The following is a 26155-nucleotide window of genomic DNA, read 5'->3' as shown; positions in this document are numbered from 1 at the left end:
TGAATTTGTTTTTCATCAGTACAGAAACATTAACACTAGTTGTAATCTTCTTCTTCTTTGTAAACTTTAAAAATACATATTGTCAAGTTTTCTTAGATAGGGAGTTAAATCCAATGTAGGCAAAGTCAAGATAGAACCACGGCATGCTTTCTTATTATAAGCCTCCTTCTGTTCTGCAGACCTTTAGTTAAAATACACTCTGTAATTAGTAGTTCAGATCAAAAACTCACTAAGTTCTCCTGAAACAGAAACTCTTAGCAGTGAATCCCTAACAACATTTATCTTTCCAATCTCTTCTGCCCCTTCCCCAATCTGCTTAAACTCCTAGTTATTTTCCTCCCCCCACAATTCTCAAACACAGCCCTGAAGATCAAACCCTAATCCAGAAGATGGAAGCTCAGCACGTATAAACAAATTTGGGGCCGGGCATGGTGGCTCACACCTGTAATCCCAGTGCTTTGGGAGGCTGAGGCAGAATGATTACTTTAGTCCAGGAGTTCAAGACCAGCCTGGGCAACATAGTGAGATCGCATCTCTACTAAAAATTCAAAAATTAGTCAGGCATGGTGGTGTGTGCCTGTAGTCCCAGCTACTCAAGAGGCTGAGGCAAGAGAATTGCTTGAGGTTACAGTGAGCCATGATCATGTCACTCTAGCCCTATCTAACAACCACCACCAAATTTTGGGCTTTAAAGGGCTACGACTGAGAAACAGTATCTCTGTAGAAACCTATGGGCTCATAGGGGACTCACTGTTTGTTATTGTTTGTTTTTATTTGGTAGAGATGGAGTCTGTGCTATGTTGCCCAAGCTGGTGTCGAACTCCTGGCCTCAAGTTATCCTCCTGTCTCGGCCTCCCAAAGTGCTGGGACTATAGGTGTAAGCCACCCCAACCCCAGACTCCACCCCTACTGCCACCCATTGTTTTTTTAAAACGTGGTAGAAATTAAAGCTTCATCTTAGCTTTCGTGACAAGCCAGAGGAAAAAAAAAAAGAAATTAAAGCTTCAGTTAGGTCAACCGATTTAACAAGAAAAAATTCTTGGCTTGGGATATTGGTCACTGAGGAAGTCTCACTTTTTTCCTTGCATATTTCCTTGCATATCATATTTATTGTACATAAATCTTGGCTTCCATCTTCAGAGAGCAAAGTCTTTGGTCTAAAAACTAAGAGAAGACTGCTCAATCCTTGCGGTGGGTAGTGATTAGAAGAGCGCAGGACGCGGGTTCTTAGGGTGCAAGTAACGTTCTGTTAATTGATCTGAGTGTTCACTTGGTGAAAAGTCTAGGAGCTGTACCTGCGACATCGCACTTTCCTAATGTACGTTATGTCTCAATAAAAGATTTTTTTTGAAAAATTGGGCCGCTTGAAAGTTATTTTTAAAAATTACATGCTTTTGAGACTTGAGCAGCTGCAAAGGCTCTGTTTTCTATTTTGATCATTCTGTTTCTCGAGATGACCACATCTTTCAGAGGAAATGAGTCAAAGCCACTCTGTCTTGCTTTTCCAGCTGAGCATGTTCTGTTTCAATGAAGTAATGAATGAACTTGGCCGCACCACCCCCAAGCCTACAACAGCAAACAGAGGGCCCTCGGCCAATCAGCAGGCACTCCGGGTTTTCAAGTTGAGTTCAAACAGGACCAACGGAGGCCAATCAGCGCGCGCGGCCCCGCCCCGAACGCCCGGCCGTGACCAACCACGAGGCCGGATGAGCCAAAACACAGCGGCCGGCCAATGCTGGGGAGCCCCACGGCGCCGAGCTCCGCCAATGGGCGCGGCCGGGCGAAAAGAGAAACAGTGAGAGCCCCACAGGCCGCAGGATTCGAATCGAACGTCCTTACGGGAGCCGGGCGCTGGCGGAGCGGCGCCCCGGCCAATCAGCGGCGGTCCCCGAACGTTGGGCCGGCCCAGCCCCGCCCCGCGCTGTTGTTTGTGGTGTCGGCCGGGCCGCGGGAGCCGAACCACAACATTCGCCGGGCGGGCGGCGGCGGAGCGGGCGGCGGAGCGGCGGCGGCGGCGGCGGTGAGCTCGAGCCCCGGAGCCCTGGGCGGCCGGCCTCCCGCGCCCGCGCAGCCCCGCGTCTGCGTCCGGCCGGAGCCGCCGGGCCCCGCGCCGCGCCATGTCGGTGAACATGGACGAGCTGCGGCACCAGGTCATGATCAACCAGTTCGTGCTGGCCGCGGGCTGCGCGGCCGACCAGGCGAAGCAGCTGCTGCAGGCCGCCCACTGGCAGTTCGAGGTGCGAACCTGGCTGCCGCGGGGCCGGGCCGCGGGGGTCGGAGACGCCGGGCGGCGGCGGGGGCGGGGAGCGCTCCTGTCGTTGGCCCGGAAGGCGATCGGCGCCCGCTAGCGGGTCTTAAGCAGGACCGGGGCTGGGGCCGGGACCGGCTCCGCCTGCACGTGGGGCAGCCGAGGGTCGGGGGCCGCGGACCGGGCGCGGAGGCGGGGGGAGTCGGTGGGGGGCCCGGCTGCTGCGTTTCCTGCCTCCGCCGGGCCCGCGGTGTCACTGCCCTGTTTGTCCGCAGACCGCGCTGAGCACGTTCTTCCAAGAAACCAACATTCCCAACAGCCACCACCACCACCAGATGGTAAGCGGCGGCGGGCAGGGGCGCGGGCCGGGGCCGCTGTCAGCGCGACGGTGACAGCCATGTTGCCGGGGAGCGCCGCGCCGCGAATGTAAACAAAGAGCCAAAATGTCTTCCAGGAAAGAGCGGCTCCCGGGCCGGCGCTGGCGCCTCCAACTTTGAGGCCCGCCTCCCGGGCTGCTGCTGCTTGGCCTCGGGACTGGTGCCCGGCACTGGTCCCTGGGGGGAAGGAGTGCCAGAGTTGGGGGTAGGAGGGAGGGGGAGAAGGCCGGGGGCCTGGCGAGGAGCTCAGGATCTGGGGGACCCCAGAGCCAGGGGATGAGGAGGGGGCTCGGGTGATGCCCGGACGTCTGGGACACTGGGAAGCCCGCGCGAAGGGCCCAGGGAGGGCGCTGGGGGTGCTTGCGTTTATAGGGACCCCCTCGTGCTGTTGAGTGGTTTTCCCCCTCCCCCTCCACACACACACACCCAGCGCTACAGGGAACAGGAAAGGCATGAACCCACCCTGGCTCAGGAAGCCGGGCTCTAGCCACAAAGATCTGTTCACCCTTCCGAAGCCCAAGGGGACTGGGAAGTTGGAAGGACATACATCCCCCAAGCCAGGAGGACACACAGATTTTGGCCCAAGATAAGGCCAGGAGTGTGTCTTTAATTTCTGTGTTGAGCTCTACCAGCCCAGCACACCGAGAAGTGGTCCGGGTCTGGATTTGCTTTCTTTATCATTCTGGCCCAGACCTGAGCCTTTGCCCTCCTGGCCATGGGGTACCCTGCTTTCTTAGAGGCCCAGGACATCCCTCCTCTACCCGACCTGCTGGGGGAGGAGGGGCTGGGCTCAGCAATAGGGATCTTAAAACATTGTTCCCCAGGAGAGCTGTTGTGGCTTCTAGGTACATTTTTGGGATTTTTGACACTTGGTGCCCTTGCCTTTGGCTCTCTGTTTTCATCTAGTCACAGAGGACAAGTAGAGGGGTCTGTCTTGATCTTTTTAACTAGTTTTTCTCAGAATGGCTGATGCTGTATATAAATCAAGAAAAAATGGCATTTGAGTATAATGGGAGCGTGGTACTGGCCATAGGGCTCTTAGAAACCCCAGGGGGTTTCATCTCCAGGAGACGCGCTCCCCTGCACTTGACCATGAGAAGTGGCCAAGCACCCGCCTGTGCTTGAGCCTCAGAGCTCCCTGCCATCTCCTGTCAGAGGATCCTTGAGGTGTCCTCTCACCAGCTGTGGCCATCCCAAAAAGCTCAGAACTTCCAGATACTACAGCCATTCTGAGGGGCTGAGAACAGGGAGGCTCCCCAGGAAGAGCTGGTATGGCATCCTGTTTAGTTCCTATTGCCCCTCCTCTGCAAATCCCAAGGAGATGGTAAGTCTCTTTTGAAGCATCCCTCAAGGAAGGCAGCAGGTTTTGTAACACACATGACCAGCGTGTCCATCAGTGCCCAAGTCTGAGTGCCTTAGCGGCACAGCGGAGGATACCATCCCTGCTCTCAGAAAGTTCGTGGTTTCTCTTTTTTTTTTCTTTTTTTCTAATTTTGTTTTTGAGAAGGGCGGGGGCAGGAGAAGTCTCTCTGTGTGGCCCAGGCTGGTCTCAAACTCCTGGCCTCAAGCTATCCTCCCACCTCAGCCTCCCAAAGTGCTGGGATTATAGGAGTAAGCCACTGCACCCAGCTGGCAATTTCTTTTCTATTTTTTTTTCTTTTTCTTTTTCTTTTTGAGACGGAGATTTACTCTTATTGACTAGGCTGGAGTACAGTGATGTGATCTTGGCTCACTGCAACCTTCAGCTCCCAGGTTTAAGCTATTCTCCTGCCTCAGCCTCCCAAGTAGCTGGGATTACAGGCACACGCCACCACACCTGGCTAATTTTGTATTTTTAGTAGAGATGGGGTTTCTCCATGTTGGTCAGGCTAGTTTCGAACTCCCAACCTCAGGTGGCCCGCCTGCCTCAGCCTCCCAAAGTGCAGAGATTACAGGCATGAGCCACCGCGCCCGGCCTGGCAATTTCTTTTAGACAAAGTAAGTCAAAGGAAAAAGATTAAAAACAAAAAACAAAACAAAACAAAAAAACACTAGAGACCAGTAACAGCAAAATGGCAAAACCAGAAGTCATGAGTAACTGATAAATGATTGTCACGTACATTACTGTAGATTCCCATAGTTGGAACCTTCCCAGTTGATAAGGAGGGTTTCCCAGTTGGAAGTAGAGAAAGGCACCACAGACTTTAAGTGGGAGGACAAGGTGGGTGCAGGGGACACTGGGTTCTCTTGAGAACTGGCCGAGGGGGCGCATCTGGTTCAAAACTCCGATTTTACAAAAGCAGAGAGAACCTCCAGAGAGGTTCAGGAACTTGCCCAAGCTCACACAGGCAGGCCAACACAGGCCTGCCAGCCATCAACCCTGCTGTTCTCTGGTGGCTGTTTGAGGAGACAGGCCTCGCTGGCTCAGGGAACTGGGGAAGTCGGTCACGATGCTGTGATGCAATTGGCCTCCACCCCCACCCTTCATTCATTGTTTCCTGCTGCCGAGAAGCCATCCCCAGAGGCGAGGGGGGGGCAGGGAGTCGTGGAGGGAGGAGGGGAAAGGTCTGGGTGGGGCCAGGCCTCTGCATTGAGTCCTTCAGCCTCCCCTGAGGGCCCCTAGAAAGGCAAGGGTCAGAGCTCCCTTGGTGCCTTGGGTGCTGACATGGTGTGGGGCTCAATGGACAGAGTGTACGAGTGGCCCCCTTCCAATGTAGCTTACACCCCCCCACGCACAACCCCCGGTTTCTGGCTGTGAAAGCTCCCTCTTTTTTTTTTTTTTTTTTTTTGAGATGGAGTTTTGCTCTGCCACCCAGGCTGGAGTGCAGTGACGCAATCTGGACTCACTACAACCTCCACCTCCCGGGTTCAAGTGATTCTCCTGCCTCAGCCTCCCAAGTAGCTGGGATTACAGACACCCATCACCACACCGAGCTAATTTTTGTATTTTTAATAGAGACGGGGTTTCACCATGTTGGTCAGGCTGGTCTTGAACTCCTAACCTCAGGTGATCCACCCACCTCAGCCTCCCAAAGTGCTGGGATTACAGACGTGAGCCACTGTGCCTTGCCAACGCTCCCTCTTTCAAGGTGAAGAGCCCTCAAGTCTTGTTCCCCCGACTCCTGTGCTTGGGGGAGGGGCCAGTGTTGCTAAAATGAGGAGAAATTCGAAGAAGGACTCCTGTAGCTTCCTGGGAAAGGGAGAAAGCAGCTTTGAGGTCCCAGTCAGTTTTGTGTGGTCTTGTTCTCTGTGTTGCCTCTTGCCCATGCTGCTGGCGAGGTACTCCTGGATGGCACTCCAGCCCCTGCCCCCAGGGTAGTGGCAGAAGACAGCAGATGGGGGACTGTATCTACCCCCAGGAAGAGGACTGAGGGGCTGGACAGACAGAAACTGCCAGCCTGCAGCCAAGGGCAGGCCAGCTTTGTGTTCGGCCTGAGGCTACAGACACAGGACACTGAAATCCCTGGTTTCTGTCCTCAGGGGGCCCAGATATAAAGGGGCTCTTGACTCTGTGCATTGTGGCCCAGTAGATGTTAAGAACTTGGGCCTGCAGACTTGGGAGCTGGGGAGGTCCGTCTTCTCAACTTGCCCTCTGTTGTGGGTGCATTTTCGGGCAAGTGACTTGACTTCTGGGCCTCAGTTTCCTAATTTGTCATAAAGAGAGGATAATTGAAGCCATTAAGTATCATTGTTAAAAGATAAGGGAGGCTGACTGGGTGCGGTGGCTCAAGCCTGTAATCCCAGCACTTTGGGAGGCCGAGGCGGGTGGATCACGAGGTCAGGAGATCGAGACTATCCTGGCTAACATGGTGAGACCCTGTCTCTACTAAAAATACAAAAAACTAGCCGGGCGTGGTGGCGGGCGCCTGTAGTCCCAGCTACTTGGGAGGCTGAGGCAGAAGAATGGTGTAAACCCGGGAGGCAGAGCTTGCAGTGAGCCGAGATGGCACCACTGCACTCCAGCCTGGGAGATACAGTGAGACTCCGTCTCAAAAAAAAAAAAAAAAAAAAAAGATAAGGGAGGCAAAGCCTTCAAGGCCTGGTGGCTGTCACCCTTAGTATGGTGTGAACCCATCCACCAAGGTGGTTTAACTTTTCCAGAGTTGGCACAGGAGGGAGAGCCTCCCCGCTGGCCGCCCTCCCTTGCCCAGCAGCCTGGGAGCATCTGAGGGTGGCCGGTGGGGCAGCCAGCTGGTCTCCCTGGCCAGGGAAGGCACGGAGCAGCGGTGTCCTGGGCTGCCCCCTGCCCTCTCACTTGAATCTGACACCTTAGCTCCTGGGTGCAATTAACCATTCACTTTGGATGCTCCTCAGGGTGTCATTTCGTGAAACACTGTTGGTTTTGATAAGGTTCTTGGGTTTTGTTTGTATTGGCTCGGGGAGAGGGCGCTTTTGTCCTATGGAAGCTGCTTGTGCAAAAATGAATGAAGCTGAAAAATGGGAGTAAAGGAGTGGCTGACCTGGGTAAGCCCCATCCAGTGGCTCGGGGACCCTCGAGGCAGCCTCCCCACACCCGTGTTCTCTTCCTGCAGATGTGCACTCCCAGCAACACCCCTGCCACGCCGCCCAACTTCCCCGATGCACTGGCCATGTTCTCCAAGCTCCGCGCCTCCGAGGGCCTGCAGAGCAGCAACAGCCCCATGACAGCAGCAGCCTGCTCCCCACCTGCAAACTTCAGCCCCTTCTGGGCCTCGTCCCCGCCCAGCCACCAGGCACCCTGGATCCCGCCCTCCTCCCCCACCACCTTCCACCACCTCCACCGCCCACAGCCCACGTGGCCCCCAGGAGCACAGCAGGGGGGCACACAGCAGAAAGCCATGGCGGCCATGGACGGCCAGAGATGAGACTGGACGCCGCCGGGCGCTGGGCTGGAGCTGGGGGCAGCCCAGGGTTGTGGGGACACAGGAGGGCCAGGGAGGGGGGAGCCGGGGAGGGCAGGGGGTTTCCCGAAGATCGCACTGGAAGATTTTATAAAAGAATTTTTGTGGGTGGGGGGGATAGTAAACTTCCTGGGCCACTTGGGTCCTTCAGGAGTTTTTCAGGCAAGTTTTTCCTCTGTTTTTAATATATAACTATAATATATATGAATATATAAATATAACTAATGTGCGTGAGAATGGGCCTGGCACACCTGGGGTGCTCGGGGCTAGGGCTGCCATGCTGCAGAGCCGATGGAGTGATGTTGTGGCATAAGGTGTCTCAGCTGCCTCGTTTAACAGCCATGCCTTCTGGAATCTGGAAGCGGACCCCACTCCCACAGTCACCGGGCAGCCACGTAGCAGCTGCAGGTCCCGGGAGGGCCTGAAGCCAAAGTTGTGGAAGGCCCTCTTGGTATCAGGGCTCTCTCTCCCCATGGCCTCTTCCCCACCTCTGATTGCTGGTTGTGGCCCCATAGGTCTTGTCACCCGTCTCCTGCTGAACGCAGGGCTGATGTGGCACTGAGGAGCTGACTTAGGTCAAAGGTCAGGCTCTGCCCAGCAGGGGACTTGACTGCCCTGGGCGCCCTGCCCCTCCCACTGCGGAGAGCCTGCCTTTGGGTTTACTTCCCAAATCAGAATCCCATCTCACCAGGGTGAAATTTTAATTTAAAAACTTAAAAAGAGACTTTTCTAACTTCCCTGGTTTGCGGTGCTTTTATTTCCGTTGGTGGGAAAAGCAGTCTCCTCAGAAGGGGTGGTGGAGGTCTCTTGCCATTGGGCTGGTCTGGATGTTTTTTACTGGGGGGTGGTCACACCAGGGGCTCTTGACAGCATGGTCCAGGTTGGTGTGGGGATGGGGAGGGGCCGGGGTCCATCCTGAGTTGCTGTGACTGTCCCTTCTTGGCCCCATCGGTGTAGCGCCCACCCACAGAGTCCTAGGGAGGAGCGCTGGAAGTCATTTCCATCTGCAGTGGGGAGAGCTTCTAGCTGGGGGCCTCCTGATGGCCCCCCAGGCCCTCCCAGGAGGCATCTTCCAGCTGGGCTCATCTCTGATATTCCTCCCCTCAGCTTCCCAGGGCAGTATGTCCGTTTGGGTCGAGGGCCATGACCCAAAGGTCAGTTAAGGCTGGTGGGTCCCCAGAGGGGCCTGCTTCCATTCCCCCTTACCCACAGCCCCGTAGGTGTCAGCATGGGACACAGCTACCAGTTCCTGGCCTAGCGGCTCGTCCTCAGCTGGTCCTGAGGCGCGGGAGGTCAGCTGCGTGGGGAGCCTGTCCACCTGGCTAACGGGGGTGATGGCCACGTGGCTGGGATTCCTCCTCCAGCCCTGCCCTTTGCCGCCACACACTGTCCAGGCAGCCCCTTCCTGTCCTGTCCTCCTGCCTCGCCCTCTGCTGGGGTCTGTGGGGCCCAAGTCCGGCTGGAACACAGGCAGGACAAGGGTTCTGGAGGTTCAGGCCGGAAGTGAAGTGAAAGTCAAGAGGGGCCAGGCCCGGCACCCACCGCATCCTGCCTCCGGCCCTCCTCGGGCCCTTCACACGGTGGGGCAGCCCCTCCTCCAATGGAGTGGAACGGTGGGCCCCGCTGCCCCTCCACCCCTGCGTGTGACACGGACATACTTGGAAGCTGGGTTCGTCCTTTCAGTTTTGTTTCCTGGTTGGAAACCCCTGAGACTCCTCCCCCTCCCCCCGCCCCTGCCCACCTGTGCTTTCCCAGGCTGGAAGGGGCAGCCCCTCTCAGCACGTGGGTGGTTAGGCTGTGACGTCCCCAGGCTGCCTGGGCCAGAGCCGGGGTCCACCCAGGTGTGGGCCATGCCAGGTGCGGGAATGGTGGGGGTTGGCCTGGCTGGCTTAGGGAATGTCGCTCCGGGCCCTTCTGTGGGTGTGGGGAAGGCCTGGGTGAGGAGGGCTGGGCTGCGCCTCCCTGCCAAGCTGGTGAATTTGGCTTCTAGACCCGGGAAACTGAGCCGACCTTCTGACATTTCAGAGCCGGGGGCGGGGGCCGAGAGCAACAGGAGCCCAGCTGGAGCCGGGGAGGGGCGGCCCTGCCTCTACCTCCTGCCTGGGGAGAAAGGGGCTGGGGCCCAGGGGTGTCTGCTGTCTGAGCAGCTCCTCTCTTCTGTCCAGCTCTGAGCATGACATCATTACGTGAAGACTCCCTGGGTCTCCGCAGAATGGGCCAGGAGGAAGCGCCCACCCGACCCAGCCAAGCCTGCCCCACTTTGCCCACGCCAGGGTCAGGGGCAGAAGCGTTTTTCTGGGCTGTTTGTCGCCACATTTTCCTTTCCTGTGTGATTTTGTCTCCTCACACCCCAAAGCAGGCCTCTTCCCCCAGACATCCCTTTCCCATACTGGGGAGATGGGAACTGGGGGTGGGGGGAGCCCCGTTCTCGACTCTGAGCACTTCCTTTTCTCTGAGGGGGGAGCCTCGGAGGCAGAAAGGCTTTGGTGACTTCAGGGCTTTATAAACCTCAGGGTGGGGGGCCACTCTCATCTACTGGGGGACCCCTAGAATCTGGCTGGAGTCCAAGCTCAAGAGGTCAGGGGACTCCTTGGTCCCAGGAGCTTCCAGTGGGTTGCGGCAGTGATAGGGGCTCATCTCTAGCAGTTGCTGCACCAGCCGGAGCCCAGTCCCACCTGCACGCCTCTGTCCCTTCACCTGCCAAGACCTTTAGTGAGTCCCTTGCCTGCAAGTGTCGGAGCTAGGGCAGAGGGAAGCAAATCACGACAAGCGACAAGCACCGGGCTCGCACCACCTCTCCACCCACCACCTGGATGTCTTTTTCTAGGAGGGGAATGGGGAAACTGCATCACAGCCACAGCAGCCCCTGGTCTGAGCTTTCAGGCCCCGGCTGTCTCTGCAGCAGCCCACTCAAGGGAGAGCAGCAGAGGGCGGCAAACAGAAACCTGCCCAGCCTCCAGCCATTGGCACTGCTTCCCTGGAATCCCACGCCAGGGGTCAGGAACCACCCTGAGCCAGCAGCAAGAGCGCAGCAGGCAGCTGCCACCCTCACGCCCAGAGTGCTGGACACTGACAGCTCGGACCCCAGCCCCCCAGGCTAGAAGGCAGGTCTAGGGCCAGAAGGCAGAGCACTCCGGGTCTAGCTGAGGCCAGGAGAGAGCTGGTTGGGTAAGCGTTGGCCCAGCTGGTCCCAGGGCCAGGAGTCTCCCTGTCGCCAGTGCAGTGTCCAGCTCTCCCGAAGCCCTGGCGCCCTTGGAGAACGGAAGCTGAGGACTCACTTTCAGGCTACAAACCAGATCCACTGTCCAAGAGAAGGTCTACTGAGTGGGCAGGCCTGGGGGTGGTCTGGAGGCACGTGGGGGGCTGCCTGGCCAGCAGCGGGTACTTCCCCTTCCCTCCATCTTCCTGAGCCAGGACTGTCAGAGAAGAGTCGCCGCACCTAAACTTCCTCCTGAACATTTATTTACACCTCCGCTCACTGACCAGTGCTGGACCGTGGCCCCCGCGTGGGCTCCTCGAGCCCCTCCCCAGGAGGCATGTCCATGTGCCTCTCCAGCCCCCTGTTTGCCACCGTGGCAGAGCTGGGTGGGTGGGCTGTGTTCGGCTGGGAGAGACGGCCCTCGGAGGAAGGTCTGTCTTTCTGTTGACGCGAAGAAACTGTAAGACAGAGGGGCTGAGGTTGCTCAACACATTTCCCAAACCCACCAGGGGTCACCCCAGCCTGCCCAAAGCCCAGGGAGGTTGACAGCAGTTCTGTTCACCAGGCCGGGCTGACACAGGCTGGAGGGGAGCTGCCGGGGCCGGGGGGCACGGTGCAGGCCCATCTGAGCTCCTAAGCAGTCATGAAGCACCCTTCATGATCTTTGTGAATGAAAAATAAGCAAACATGTCCTTCTGCAGGGGCCAAGAGCTGCCTCTTTGGTACTGTTTCCTGTTAATACAGACACTAGACATCCACACCAATAGGCACAGGAATTTTCCCGAGACTACCAGTCCCTCTCTCCTGCTTCCAGAGCATTTTCAGTGCCCTTAGAGTAGACACTGGGAGAAGTGAGCTAAGTATTCCCAAGAAAACAGAGTTCTGGGAGCCAGGGTGACAGTTCTGTGCTCACCGTCCACCACTGAGACCTGTCGTTCCCAGAACAGCCTCTGGGCCAGAGGGCTTGGCTTTGAACTCCAGCTCTGCCGCTTCCTGGCTGTGTGACCCGGAGCAAGGACCTTCATCTCTCTGTGCCTCAGTTTTCTCAGCTGTAAGTGGTGCTAACGATGGTCCCTACCTCTTAGTGCTGGTACGTGGATTAAAAGTGGTTCATCCGTCCGTGTAAAGCTCCTAAACTACCTGGCCTGTGGGGGGCCCTAGATGATGGCGAGGTGCCATGACCACCACAGCCACTTATTCTGTTGTGATTTCCTCCTCCCTCAGCCACATGCCCTCACTGAGGGCTGGAGTGATGCTGGAGAGTATCTAGCTGAGGGGCAGGGGAGGGTGCAGGCTCTGGGCGCGGGGTCCCTGAACCTCCCGCAGGCATTCACAAGGAATGTGGGTGCATACTGTTTTACAGGAGGAAGGTTGGCAGCTTTCATTAGATTCTCGGGGGGCCCTAACTCCAAGCAGCACTAACCCAGCACCCCCTTGATGACAGATGAGGAAACTGAGGTCTGAAGAGGGGACAGCCCTTGTCAAGAGTGACCTTGCCCAGGGTCACTTGGCAGTGATCCAGCCTCCTGGTTGCAGGGCCTTGTATGGCCCCGTAGCTTGGGGGTCCATAGCTCCCTGACCTTCAGGCCCAACTTAGCTCCTGGGGAGATCAAGGACCCAAGGGGTCTTCCAGGCCGGGCGGCAGAGAGAGGCTCCTCCATGACAGGGTCAGGGGCCTGTTGGGGTCCCGGGCATGTCCTGTGCCCAGCAGCCACCATGCAGAGGCCAGGCGTACGAGCTCCATGACAGCGCACGTGAGCAGGGCAAGGGCATGGACCTGGAGCCAGAGATGTGGGTGGCGACCCTGTCCCTATTTCATCTTCTGTGGAATGGGACAGTAACAGCACCTACCCACCTCCCAGAAGGGGCACGAATCACTCAGTCACTCAGGGTCCTCTTTTCCACACCCAGCTTTCTGTTTTCTACACCTCCTTCGGCTCCCAGGCCCTCCCCTCTCCGGGGAGATAAAGGTGTGGCCCTACATGGCAGGAAAGGGGGCCGGCAGGGCCAGCAGGGAGGCCTGGCAGGATGCCCCACCCAGAGGGAAGCTACCTGAGATGTTGCCAGCTGACATCTGGGCACTCTGTGGCCGGGAGGGCAGGTGGCCATTGCCGCCGAGGGATGGCGGCCTGTGCACATGGGGCCTGGGCTGCTGGGACTTGCGCTTTGAGGTCCCTGAGCCTGATGGGGGCAGGAGGGAAGGGTCAGTGCTGAGGCAGCGGTAAGAGCTCTGTGGGAACCCCTGGGCGTGGGGAGAGGGCTGCAGGGCTGCTGGTCATGGCCAGCCTCAGCAGAGTGGAGTCCTCGTCATTCTGAATTTGTGGCTATGCCCCAGAGAAGCAGTCTTCATTCATTCTCGTGGCCACCCACCCAACCCACCCACTCACACAGAGGAGTGTGCAGGGGAGGACCTGCACACGTCAGCCCTGTGCCAGGTGAGGGGTGAGTTCTGACCTGGGGTTTCCAGGGCAGGAGGGGAGGCATCTAGAAAGGCACATACACAGCTAAATGCATGATGGGAAGTGACCAACAGCAGGTTTTGGGCGTTGCCACGGGAGGCGGGCATTCGGGGGCTGAAGTGGTGGGGCTCAGCAGAGGGCATTGTGCTGAGTTTTGAAGGAGGAGGAGGCCCTGATGATGCCGTGGACAGAGGCCAAGACAGGAGAGCCCAGCAGTGCAGCCGGGATGGAGGCTGGCAAGAAAACACGGGGCCACCCCATCCCAGCTGATGGCTGAGGCTGGACAGCTGTCCTCCACCTGTGAACATTTACCTGGTGGCTTCTCGAGAGACCTGAACATTTGGAGTGAGGGGAGTAGAGAAGGAAGACACCCAGGGTCCAGTGGCCCATAAAAGTGCCAGTCCCCACAATGGATGCACACCCTGTTGGACCCGAGTGCGGCGCCTGGGGGCCTCTGGACTCCACTCACTGTCTTTGCTGAGGATGCCCGGCAGCCTTGTGTCCATCCGTCCCTTGTAAATGTGGCCATCCAGGCCCAAGATGTCCACCTCATCACGCTGTAGAAGTGGACAGATACCATCACCATTGTAGCGGCCACAGCCCCCTGGCCCCGACCCGTCTACACAGGCCTGAAGCACAGAGTACTGTGGTCTCAGAACCCTCCAGGGGGGCTCTGGGAGCCCCTTGGGGACCCGGGCATGTCCTGTGCCCAGCAGCCACCATGCAGAGGCCAGGCGCATGAGCTCCATGACAGCGCATGTGAGCAGGGCAAGGGCATGGACCCGGAGCCAGAGATGTGGGTGGCAACCCTGTCCCTATTTCATCTTCTGTGGAATGGGACAGTAACAGCACCTACCCACCTCCCAGAAGGGGCACAAATCACTCAGTCACTCAGGCTTTCTCTTTTCCACACCTCCTTCGGCTTTCTCTTCTCACCTCCACTAGGGTGGAGCAAGAAGGTAGAGGGAGGTGAAATGGTAGCTGGGCCATGGTGGGAGGCCTGGGAGGCCGGAATGCTGCTGCTGGGCAGGCAGCCGGGATAAATCTTTCTTCCCAGAAAAGGGTAAGAACCTGAGGCTTTCACTGGGTCTGATTAAGGAATTGCCTCAAGGCAGAGGGCTGGCTGAGATGACTTCTGGTGGCTTTAGAGAATGACTGAGGAATCTGGAGCCGTGTCAGGGCCTCCCTCCCTGGTGGCTCCAGGCAGGGCCCTGACCTTCATGGCAATCTGGATCTCTTCGGTGGGATACAGGCCCCGGGGTAGGTGCTGCGGGCGGCTGCGGTGGTAGGGGTAGGTGAGGGTGTGGCTGCCCCCGCAGCGCCGGGGCACAGTTGAGTAGGTGTAATCGGCCATATCTGTCACCCTGTGATGAAAACAGGATGGAGTCATTGGGAGAAGACTGCCAGGGATGTGGCCTGGGACTCACCCACGATGGGGCTGACCAGAGGGAAGTGGGGCAGCTTCTCTTCAGGGGCTGCTGGGAGGCAGGGCAGCCGGGGCCCAGGAACAGGCGGGCGGGGGCAGAGCAGCCGCGAGGCCGGGCCACCCCAGTGACTGTGCACATGGGCAGGTGTGCACACACACCCATACACTCACACACATACACATGTACTCATACACACAGTCACACACACATACACACAGGTCCTCACACACAGATGTACATATGAAGATACGTACTCACGCGCATACTCATACACATACACACACACATACACACACACACTCATACACATGTACCCATACATGCACACACATCAACACCCACACTCACACACACGCACTCATACACACCCTTACACACACTCATACACTGACACTCATAGACACATGGCTTACACACATTACACACTGACACCCCTCGCCCACACTTTCACACACACACACACTCCCTTTCTTCCCCAGGAGTGGGGCGAGGCGTTTGTCTGCACGGCCGTGCATGGGCAGAAGCCAAGCCTGGTCGCTGGGTGCCTGCTCCCCATGGCCTCGCCCCTCTCCTATACCGTTTGTAGCAGGGGGAGCCCAGGCACTGGGAGTGCAGCAGCTCGCGGATTATCTGGCTGCTGGCCTTGGTGGAGCCCCCGAAGTGGATCTGCACCTTCTCGATATTCATCAGCATCTTGGAGTGCATGGAGCGCAGGCGCCCCACGCTCTGCTCCATCTGCGCCAGGTCACCCCGAGGGAAAGCACTGCCCAGCTTGAGGCTGCAGGGTGTGAGCAGAACAGAGGGAGGGTTGGCCCATGGAGGGGACCTTGACCTTGTGTAAGCCGAATCCTTCAGTTCCAGGTCCCTTTTGTGCAGGACCCAGCTAGTCTCATGGGCTCTTGGCCGAGGATGGGGATCGCTGGGCAGCTTGACCCCTCAGCAGTAGCCCTTTCCACAGCATCTGAGGGCCAGACTTGCCGGGAAGGCCTTCCTCAGATGGGAAAGTGCAGGCCAGCCAAATGGACAAAAGCCCTGCTGCCTGCAGGTGGAGGAGCTGAGGGCAGCCCCGGGCCTTCCCATCTCGGCGCACCTGGCCCCGCATACCTGGAACCCGTAGGGCTTCAAAGAGCAGCCTGAAGTCCTCTGAACTATGGACTCCCATCCTTAGGAGAAGGGGAGCAGCAGAGAGGCGGGCAGGAGCCGGAGGGAGCATGAGATGCCCGCCGCCAGCCTCCTTCGTTGGCTGAGTCCACCCTCTGGCTGAGCTATGCCGGACCCTCCCCCGACCGCTCTAATCCCGGGGTTGCTGAGACAGCTGAAGGCTGGGGAAGAGGTCAAGAAGTAGAGGAGCTCTCAGAGGCAGCTGGTGACCTTGGCAAAGTCCCGCTGTAACTCCCAAAGGCAGGTGTGACTAGGTCTGCCTCCTACTCTCATGCCCTGGGAACTGCCAGGGAGCTAGTTCAGAAATTGGCCTGCGGCCCCCACTGTCCCACTCCAAGGAGGAGGCTCTCCACACTATGCCACAGCGCTGCCTTCTGTCACGTTCCGCCGGGCCCTCCGGAGTCACCCCTGTCCTCTGCCTTCCCCATCCAGAGCCCTGGCCCCAGACCCTGCTGTCCCATACTTGCGGCTATGCTGCCGGACCTGCTCCAGTTCAAACACCGTGTAGGGGCGGATGGAATGGTGGCCAGGTAGGCCTGGACCCGCGGGGGTCACAGGGATGGCACTGGGCAGGGACAGAGGGAGAAGGGACGGGTCAGAGTGGGACAAGTCCTGTCCCCCAAATCCACCTGCCTAAAGAACCTTCCCACCGCCCCCGGCCTGGGAGGGAGCAAGGGCTGAAAGTAGACGCGTGAAAGAAAGGTGGACACAGGTGGAGAAGGGAGGAGACAGCCCTGCCGTGTGAGGCCGTGTGCCAGCGGTGTGGGCACTCACTGTCCGGTCACCGGTGTCTCCAAGGGCCGGTCACATGAAAGGCAGTGGAAATGTGCCAGGAGCTGCCTGTTAGGAATGGGACGTACACGCAGGGTGAGTGCTCTGCCCAGAAGTCCCAGAAGAGCTTGTGGCCCTGCAGGCCAGGCAGGCTGGAAGCTCAGCCCACCAGGGTGCAGATCTTGTCCCTGCTCCCCGAGAATCCATCTGCTCCCACCTCCAGGCTCACATCCCAGACCTCCCTGCCCTAACCCAAAGCCAGTAGGCTTCCTTGGGCCCCTGAGGGTGCCCTGTGCAAGTCTCGGGGGCCCCCTGGTGGCCACGAATGGGAATCCTGGAATTCAAGCCTACCATGGGCCAGGTCCTATAGGCCAGGCCCCCAGGAGCTATCTCAGCTCTGGGTATTGAGGACCTCTCCCTGTCCCAAAGGCCCAGCTTAGCTCAGCCAAACCCAGAGAGCCTTAAGCCTCCCCTCCTCCCTTTCTCTGCTGTAATACGAAGGGGCCTGAGCTAGAAGAGTGTTTCAAGCTCTTAAAATTCTGTCCCTCCAACCATGGGACAGTCCTGGGCAGGATCCGCTGTGTGCCGGCAGGAGCTCTTTGTCTGGGGACCCCCAGCCCCCTCTGCCCTCACCCTCCGAAGAGTGTGCCAGCCTCCTCCCCTGCCTCCCAGATGTCACCTCCGCATGGCAGCCGCCTCGTCTGCCTGGTAGAGTGGGGGGCGCTCCCTGAGCTGCTGTCGCAGTGATTTCCACCGATCCTCCAGCAACTGCTTCACTGGGTCCAGCTCCAGGCGGTCCAGCTGTGGCAGGGAAAGGGGGCCCAGGGGACCTCTAAGGAAGCAGGTAGGGGGCTGACCCAGGAGAAGGTGGTGCTGTCCCAATCCTGGAGGCAGGGCTGTGGGATGGAGAGCCCCGCCATGCCCCTGCCTTACCTTGTTGTCCATCTCTGTGAGCAGCTTGTCCAGCATCTTCTGCCAGTCCTGCTCCTGCCTGCTCATCTTGGCCACCAGCTCCTGCATCATGTGGTTCAGCTGCTCCGTGGTGGCATCAAACTGGATACGGCTCACTTTGGTGGCCAGAGCACTCTTGTCGGCTTTCTGCCCAGAGACAGACAGAGGTCCCCGCATCTGGGAGATGGCCATGGAGGGGCCCCATTCCCTGGGGGTGTCAACCCCGAACACCAGGCAGGTTTCTGAGCGCCCACACTCCTCTTGCCAGCTCCCCTCCACTCAGTCTCTCAAAGAACAGCCGGCGAGACTGCCCTGGGACACAGCGTGGCCCCTGGGGCCTGGCACCCACCACATCAATCTCCATCTCCAGGTGCTCCCTGTTGGCCTTTTCCTTTTTGAGCTTCTCCAGACCCTGGTACAGCATCTGGGGAGGCCAAGTGAACAGAGGAAAAAAGAGCCAGCAGCTACGGGGCTGTGGCACCACACTGAGCCCCGGCCCCCGTCCCGGCCACCCTGCGGCCGCTCACAGCAATGTCCTTCTGTTTCTGCCGATGGTCCTCGATGAGGTTGCTGGTGGTGGTGTTAAGCTTCTCGCAGTCGCCCTGCACCTGCAGGATGGCACTCTGCACGCGGCCCAGCAGCTCCTCGTCCTGTGGCAGGAGGGATGGGAAGGCTCTTGGAGGCTGCTGGCGCGATCCCACCCCCTGCTGCCTTAGTATTGCTGCCCCCAGGTAAGTTGGCCCTTAAAACATCTCCAAGGCTGGGAGCGGTGGCTCGTGCCTGTAATCCTGGCACTTTGGGAAGCTGGGGCGAGGCTAGAGGATCACTTGAGCCCAGGAGTTCGAGAACAGCCTGGGCAACATAGGGAGACCCTGTCTCAAAAACAACAATGGGGCCGGGTGCGGTGGCTCAAGCCTGTAATCCCAGCACTTTGGGAGGCCGAGACGGGCGGATCATGAGGTCAGGAGACCGAGACCATCCTGGCTAACACGGTGAAACCCCGTCTCTACCAAAAAAATACAAAAAAATTAGCCGGGCGAGGTGGCGGGCGCCTGTAGTCCCAGCTACTCGGGAGGCTGAGGCAAGAGAATGGCCTAAACCCGGGAGGCGGAGCTTGCGATGAGCTGAGATCCAGCCACTGCACTCCAGCCTGGGTGACAGAGCAAGACCCCGTCTCAAAAAAACAAAAAACAAACAAAAAAAAAACAATGGAAAACAATTTCCCACTAACAGTGCAGAAGGCCCTCTGCCTGCCCTTTCTGGGTGTCCACCCCCACAGGACACAAGTGTCAGTCACCTACATCCCCACGGACTAGCCTCGGGACCCTGGCTTGCCAGTGGGGGGTCAGTAGAGGTGACAGAGGCTCAGGAGTGATGTGCTGTCCCGGGGCACTGGAGAGCTGGGCTGCACGCTTTATTCTCCCCTGTGCTCCTGGCCCAAATCTGAGTTCCTCAGCCCAAGAGGCAGGACCCAGGACTTGTGGCTGTGCCCACCCCCACCAGCAAGCCTGCCCTTTGGAGGGAAATTGAGAAGGGGTCGGAAGACCCGTGTGCCAGGGAGCCAACATCTCCTATAGTTGGGCCTGTGTTTCCAGGGCACACGAAGGGCACTGATCTGTCCTCAGCCAGCATGTGCTGTCCCACCCCATCAAGCCAGCTCTTCCCCATGGTCTCCTATCCCCAAAGCTAGTTCTGCTGCTACCCTTGCTGTGGACCTGCAGAAAGACCAGGGACTCTTGTGGGATCTGGCTAAAGGGCTCCACCATGGAGAGCTGACCTTGAGGTCCAAACACCCGCCCCACTTCCATGGGTCTGCAGCAGGGTGACCCTCCCCTGTGGGGCCATGTCCAGTTGCAGCAGGAGGGAGGCGAGCAGAGCCCCACCTGTCTCTGAAGCTTGGCCTTCTTGGAGGGTCGGGAGACGACCAGGCTGTTGACCATGTCTTGGAGTTGCTCATAGCGCTGCACCAGCATGCTGACCTGATGGCCCACATCCAGGCTGCAGGCTGGACAGGTGGCCTCAGGGTCGATCTGGCCAGGAGCCAAAGTGTGGGCCTTGTGCGGGGCCATGCTCATGGACAGGAGCGTGGAGGAGGAGGTCAGCATGCTCTCAATGATCATCCTGAGCTTGTCCAACTGCATGCAGGAGAGACAGCAGCAGCAGGGCAGTGAGGCCAGTCATGGCCACGTTCTGCCCATGCTGGCACTGCTCCTAGCCTGTGTGCCTCTTCCCTGTTGCGCCCTGGGCAGTTGCTGAATCCTCAGTGCCTCCCAGAGCATGTGCCATCATGGGCATCTATCCAGTAAACGGTGAGTAGAGAGTTCTCCGGGAGCACAGTGTCAATGCTGAGCCAAGCCCTTGCCAGAGGAAGGCCTCTGGAGCTTTCTCCAGCCAGCCCACCGGCTTGGCTTAGTGTGAGAACATCTCTTTAGCTAAATCGTAAAGTGCTGCTGCCAGTTAGCTGGGCCGTAAACATACAGAGGACCCTAATGACACACAGGCCCCACCCCGGGATCTGGGGCTGCTGCCAGTTAGCTGGGCCGTAAACATACAGAGGACCCTAATGACACACAGGCCCCGCCCCGGGATCTGGGGCTGCTGCCAGTTAGCTGGGCCGTAAACATACAGAGGACCCTAATGACACACAGGCCCCGCCCCGGGATCTGGGGCTGTGAGGGGTGGGGCTTGCACATGCTCCTGCTCACATGCCAGGGGAACGGACATGCTCCGTCCAAAAAGAGAGGCTGGGCCAACCTACGCTCCTCTCTTGGGAGTGGGTAATGGAGCAGAAAGGACTCTGCAGGGCTGGGGCAGCCGCTATGGAGCACGAAGGAGAGCAAGGTGGATTGAGAGTGGAACGGGAGAGAGACATGGGGGCTCAGAGGATGGGTCAGGAGAGGGACACGGGTACCCACAAAAGCAGATGCAGAGGGACAGGCGGACATGCCCTTCCCCCATGGCCTGGAAGTTCCCGTTTCCTCCACTCCCTACAGCTGCACATCCCCAGGGCAGCACCCTCTTGTGTGGGCTCACAGCGATGCTGCCACTTACAACCAGAAGAGCCTGCCCGGAGGCAGGCACCTCTGAGGGCCCCGGATGCAGAGGGACCGGCCAGTTCTCTCTGGAAAAGTGGAAGAGGCCTCCCAGAAACATGGGCATTTCAGTGGAGTCTTAAGACTAAGCCACAGCTATCTGTGTAAAGAACAGCAGGAAAGATAAGAGTGCGTTCAGAGACAGGCAGGAGGCCAAGGTGGCTAAAGATGCAGCATGTAGAAGCAGGGGCCTCCAAAAAAAGCCTGCAAAAGGAGGCTAGGCCAGCCCAACGGGAAGTGGATTCTCTCCTGAGTGTGGTCCTGGGACAGCCAGACATGAGCTTGGACTGACAGGTGACTCTTAAACACTCCCAGCTGCTCTTCAGGCAGGACACCTGGCCTGGGGTCATGACATGGTGCACACCACAGTTCCAGCAACTTGGGAGCCTGGAATGTGGCTCAAAGCACAAAGTGGGCAGGCACGTGGCTCACGCCTGTAATCCGAGCACTTTGGGAGGCCAAGGTGGGTGGATCACCTGAGGTCAGGAGTTCAACCCCAGCCTGACCAACATGGTGAACCCCATCTCTACTAAAAATACAAAAATTATCCAGGTGTGCTGGCAGGCACCTGTAACCTCAGCTGCTTGGGAGGCTGAGGCAGGAGAATCACTTGAACCCGGGAGACGGAGGTTTCAGTGAGCTGAAATCATGCCATTGGACTCCAGCCCGGGCAACAAGAGCGAAACTCTGTCTCAAAAAAAAAAAAAAAAAAAAGTGGGGTGCAGTGGCTCATGCCTATAATCCAAGCACTTTGGGAGGCAGAGGCAGGTGAATGACCTGAGGTCAGGAGTTCAAGACCGGCCTGACCAATGTGGTGAAACCCCGTCTCTACTAAAAATCCAAAAAAAATTAGCTGGGTATGGCAGTGCGCACCTGTAGTCCCAGCTACCCAGGAGTCCGAGACAGGAGAATCACTTGAACCCAGGAGGTGGAGATGCAGTGAGCTGAGATGGTGCCACTGCACTCCAGCCTGGGCAACAGAGCAAAACTCTTTCTCAAGAAAAAAAAAAAATGCACAAAGAGGTTCCTGACATGAACCCCCTTGGCCCAGTGGCTTTTCCTAGGTGGTCCTTCTGTGGGCACTCAGAGGGCTGCTCCTGGTTCAGACACTCCTTAGTGAGAAAATGACCAAGAATTGCATTGCAAGGCTTAAAGGCAGACACTGTCAAGAAAATGAAAAGATGACCCACAGAATGGGAGAAAATATTTGCAAGTCATCTATCAAATAAGAGCCTAGCATCCAGAACATGTAAAGAACTCTTTCAACTCAACAATAAAATGACAAATAATTCACCTGAAAAAATGGATGAAGGATTTGAACAGATATGTATATTTTATCTCTAAAGAAAGTATACAGAGGCCGGGCGCGGTGGCTCAAGCCTGTAATCCCAGCACTTTGGGAGGCCGAGACAGGCAGATCACGAGGTCAGGAGATCGAGACCATCCTGGCTAACACGGTGAAACCCCGTCTCTACTAAAAAATACAAAAAAACTAGCCGGGCGAGGTGGCGGGCGCCTATAGTCCCAGCTACTCGGGAGGCTGAGGCAGGAGAATGGCGTGAACCCGGGAGGCGGAGCTTGCAGTGAGCTGAGATCCGGCCACTGCACTCCAGCCTGGGCGACAGACCAAGACTCCGTCTCAAAAAAAAAAAAAAAAAGAAAGAAAGTATACGAATGGCCAAAAAGCACACGAAAAGATGCTCAGCATCTTTGGTCACTAGGGAAATGCATATCAAAACTCTAATGAGATCCCACCTCACACCCACTAGGGTGGCTAAAATTTTTTTTGTTTGTTTTTTGAGACAGGGTCTTGCTGTCACCCAGGCTGGCATCCAGTGGCACAATCATGGCTCACTGCAACCTCCGCCTCCCAGGTTCAAGTGATTCTCCTGCCTCAGCCTCCCAAGAAGCTGGGATTACAGGTGTGCACAACCACACCCAGCTATTTTCTGTTTTTGTTTTTGTTTTTTTGAGATGGAGTCTCACCTCACCCTGTCGCCCAGGCTGGAGTGCAGTGGTGCAATCTCTGCTCACTGCAACCTCCGCCCCCCGGATTCAAGCAATTCTCCTGCTTCAGCCTCCAGAGTAGCTGGGATTACAGGCACGCGCCACCATGCCCGGCTAATTTTTGTATTTTTTTAGTAGAGATGGGGTTTCACCATGTTGGTCAGGCTGGTCTCGAACTCCTGACCTCGTGATCCGCTCATCTCGGCCTCCCAAAGTGCTGGGATAACAGGCGTGAGCCACCACGCCCGGCCTATTTTCTGTATTTTTAGTAGAGATGGGGTTTCACATTGTTGGCCAGGCTGCTCTCCAACTCCTGACCTCAAGTGATCTACCTGCCTCGTCCTCCCAAAGTGCTGGGATTACAGGTGTGAGTCACCGCACCTGGCCCCACACAAAATCTTATACATGAGGCCAGGCCAGCACTTTGGGAGACTGAGGCGGGTGGATCACCTGAGGTTAGGAGTTCGAGACCAGCCTGGTCAACATGGTGAAACCCCATCTCTCCTAAAAATACAAAATTACCTGGGCGTGGTAGCGGGCACCTGTAATCCCAGCTACTTGGGAGGCTGAGGCAAGAGAATCACTTGAACCCAGGAGTTGGAGATTGTAGTGAGCCAAGATCATGCCATTGCCCTCCAGCCTGGATAACAAGAGCAAAACTCCATCTCCAAAAACAAAACAAAACAACAACAACAAAAAAACAACTTATTATGGCCAGGTGCAGTGGCTCACGCCTATAATCCCAGCACTTTGGGAGGCTGAGGTGGGCAGATCACAAGGTCAGGAGATCGAGACCATCCTGGCTAATGTGGTGAAACCCCGTCTCTACTAAAAATATTTTTTAAAATTATCCAGGCATGGTGGTGGGCACCCTGTAGTCCCAGCTACTGGGGAGGCTGAGGCAGGAGAATGGTGTGAACCCAGGAGGCGGAGATCTGTGAGCCAAGATCGAGTCACTGTATTCCAGTCTGAGAGACACAGTGAGACTCCGTCTCAAAAAAAAAAAAAAAAACTTATACATGAATGTGCATAGCAGCATTATTCATAATAGCCAAAGGATGGAAACAACCCAGATGTCTTTCAACTGATGACTAGATAAACAAATTGTGGCACAGACACAGAATGGAATGCTATGAAGCCATAAAAAAGAATGGAGTATTGGCACATGCTACAACATGGATGAGCCTTGAAAACATCATGCTAAAGTGCAAGAAGCCAGATACAAAAGTCGTATGTTGTATGATTCCATTTATATGAAATGTCCAGAATAGACAAATCCATAGTGGCAGAAAGCAGATTTGTGGTTGTCAGGGGCTGAGGGATAGAAGGGCATGGGGAGAGATTGCTAAGAGTCACAGGGTTTCTTTCTGGGGTGATTAAATGTTTTGGAATTAGATTGTGGTGATAGCTGCACAACTTTATGAATGTACTAAAAACTACCTTATTCAATTTAAAAGGGTGAATGTATTGATATATGAATTATATCATAAAGAAGATAGGCAAAGATCGTGACCAGCTTGGCCAACATGGTGAAACCCCGTCTCTACCAAAAATACAAAAATTAGCTGAGTGTGGTAGCACATGCCTGTAGTCTTGGCTACTCAGGATGCTTAGGCAGGAGAATCGCTTGAACCCGAGAGGCGGAGGTTGCAGTGAGCCAAGATCGCGACACTGCACTCCAGCCTGGACGACAAGAGTGAAATTCCATCTCAAAAAAAAAAAAAAAAAAAATGAAAGATAGGGAAAGATCGAATGGGAGGTAGACAGGTGTTGTAAGGGTTCCTTTCCCTTGCCACTTGCCCCTGTGGACTCAGAGCTGGCTTTGGATAAGGAAGGATCTGGATCCTGGACACATTCGCCATGGCCCCCACCCCCTGCCCACACACCACACATACACACACACACACCACACACACCACACACACACACCACACACACACCACACACACCACACACACGCATACACACACACGCATACACACACACAGACACACACCACACACACACACACAGACACACACCATACACAGACACACACCACACACAGACACACACACACCCCTACCACACACACACACACACACACAGACACACACACACACACACGGGGGACGGGAGGGACCTAGTTTTTGATGAGAGGTGGGAGGGCAGGGACAAACCAGCTGAGAAGGGCCCTTGGTCCCTGGAGCTGAAGAGTGGGGAATCCTCACCTGGTCCTGCAGGTAAAGGGAGGCTTCAGAGACAGAATTTTCCATGGCGGCCTTGCCCCTGTCTTGGCTCTCCCTCAACTCGGCCAGCTCCTTCTCAATGTCAGCCACGGTGACTCTGTGGTGCACGACAAGAGACTGCCAGACTCCACAGTCAGGCCAGAGACCCGAGCCCACCCATGCAGAGCCTGGGCCATCAGGGACGCAGGGGGAATGCAGACACAGCTGGAGGTCTCTCGCCCTCCACCCCGCTCCCCTGGATTTTGTCTAGGGAGTCTTGGGCTCTGCCTCTGTCCTGGGAGGCTTCTGGGCGGTGGGACTGGGCACTGCAAAGAGAGAGCTCAGAGGGGTCATCAGAAGTGGTCTCCTTCAGCCTCCGACTGGGTAGAGTCTGAGAAGCTTATTTTTGCTTTTCCAAGACCTGGTCCTGAGTTGTTTTGAAAACCTGGGGAGCTTCTACCAGTTCCTTGAACTAGACATGGACAATCTGAAGACAGACACAATCCGGGCCAAAGACAGTGGTCCATTCAGGGGCAGGAGGGAGCCACTGGCCACCATCATCTCCTTGGCTGAGACTCACGATTCCAGGGGACCAGCTGCTCTTAGCTGGGGTATTTTACCTGAGGACACCCAGCTGTAATCTCAGCTCTCCAGCTTTCAGTTCCTTCCCTGCTTCTTGATTCCCTTCCCCCTCCAGGATCCTTTGCAGCCTTTCCACCTACAAACCCAGTGAATGAGGAGGGTCAGGCAGGCCTGAGCTCCCGCTTCCCAAGTGTGCCCTTGCAGCTCATGCCAGCCCTCCCCATTCCCTCTACTAACCTAACCCTCTCCGACAAAAGCCAGGAGCCCTTGTGGACATCCATCCGCCCATTCATCCATCCCATGGATGTAGAAAGCTGGCATTAAGAGGATGACTGGGCCAGGCGTGATAGCTCACGCCTGTAATCCCAGCACTTTGAGAGGCTGAGGTAGGCAGATCACCTGAGGTCAGGAGTTCGAGACCAGCCTTGCCAACAAGGGGAAACCCATCTCTACTAAAACATACAAAAATTAGCCAGGCGTGGTAGCTGGCGCCTGTAATACCAGCTACTCAGGAGGCTGAGACACGAGAATCATTTGAATCCAGGAGGCAGAGGTTGCAGTGAGGTGAGATTGCGACACTGCACTCCAGCCTGGGCAATAGAGCAAGAATCAGTCTTAAAAAAAAAAAAAAAAAAAAAAAGGCGGGGCGCAGTGGCTCACGCCTGTAATCCCAGCACTTTGGGAGGCCAAGGCGGGCAGATCATGAGGTCAGGAGATCGAGACCGTCCTGGCTAACACGGTGAAACCTCGTCTCTACTAAAACTACAAAAAATTAGCCAGGTGTGGTGGCGGCACCTGTAGTCCCAGCTGCTCGG

At 56.7% G+C, this 26155-nt stretch overlaps 2 protein-coding genes across 3 annotated transcripts in view; one reads left to right on the top strand and one right to left on the bottom strand.

Moving 5' to 3' along the window:
• Positions 1–1792: 1792 nt before the first annotated feature.
• Positions 1793–8222, top strand: UBALD2 (UBA like domain containing 2). Its single transcript, XM_008011670.3, has 3 exons — positions 1793–2237; positions 2524–2586; positions 7137–8222. Exons 1-3 carry the CDS (start codon positions 2118–2120, stop codon positions 7446–7448), a joined length of 495 nt encoding a protein of 164 aa, XP_008009861.1. The 5' UTR covers positions 1793–2117; the 3' UTR covers positions 7449–8222.
• Positions 8223–10959: 2737 nt separating this feature from the next.
• QRICH2 (glutamine rich 2) overlaps positions 10960–26155 on the bottom strand; it is a 37397-nt gene continuing 22201 nt past the window's right edge. For both annotated transcript variants that reach the window (XM_073005004.1, XM_037993133.2), the window contains 14 exons: positions 25379–25476; positions 24762–24876; positions 19336–19587; positions 17980–18102; positions 17802–17876; positions 17435–17599; positions 17181–17302; positions 16505–16570; positions 16194–16295; positions 15147–15347; positions 14359–14506; positions 13612–13699; positions 12736–12864; positions 10960–11141 (listed from right to left, as the gene is read on the bottom strand). In XM_073005004.1, coding sequence (XP_072861105.1) covers positions 10960–11141; positions 12736–12864; positions 13612–13699; positions 14359–14506; positions 15147–15347; positions 16194–16295; positions 16505–16570; positions 17181–17302; positions 17435–17599; positions 17802–17876; positions 17980–18102; positions 19336–19587; positions 24762–24876; positions 25379–25476 — 1866 coding nt within the window. The remainder of the gene's footprint in view (positions 11142–12735; positions 12865–13611; positions 13700–14358; positions 14507–15146; positions 15348–16193; positions 16296–16504; positions 16571–17180; positions 17303–17434; positions 17600–17801; positions 17877–17979; positions 18103–19335; positions 19588–24761; positions 24877–25378; positions 25477–26155) is intronic.

This window comes from Chlorocebus sabaeus, chromosome 16, assembly GCF_047675955.1.
Source record: "Chlorocebus sabaeus isolate Y175 chromosome 16, mChlSab1.0.hap1, whole genome shotgun sequence".
NCBI lineage: Eukaryota > Metazoa > Chordata > Mammalia > Primates > Cercopithecidae > Chlorocebus > Chlorocebus sabaeus.
This window is presented reverse-complemented; position numbering and strand designations above follow the sequence as displayed.

Bases quoted from the DNA above. Each gene is read 5' to 3' on its own strand.
- UBALD2 (XM_008011670.3), top strand. From the start codon at position 2,118: ATGTCGGTGAACATGGACGAGCTGCGGCACCAGGTCATGATCAACCAG. The intron at 2,238-2,523 runs GTGCGAACCTGG...GTTTGTCCGCAG, and splicing joins CCGCCCACTGGCAGTTCGAG to ACCGCGCTGAGCACGTTCTT. The intron at 2,587-7,136 runs GTAAGCGGCGGC...CTCTTCCTGCAG, and splicing joins GCCACCACCACCACCAGATG to ATGTGCACTCCCAGCAACAC.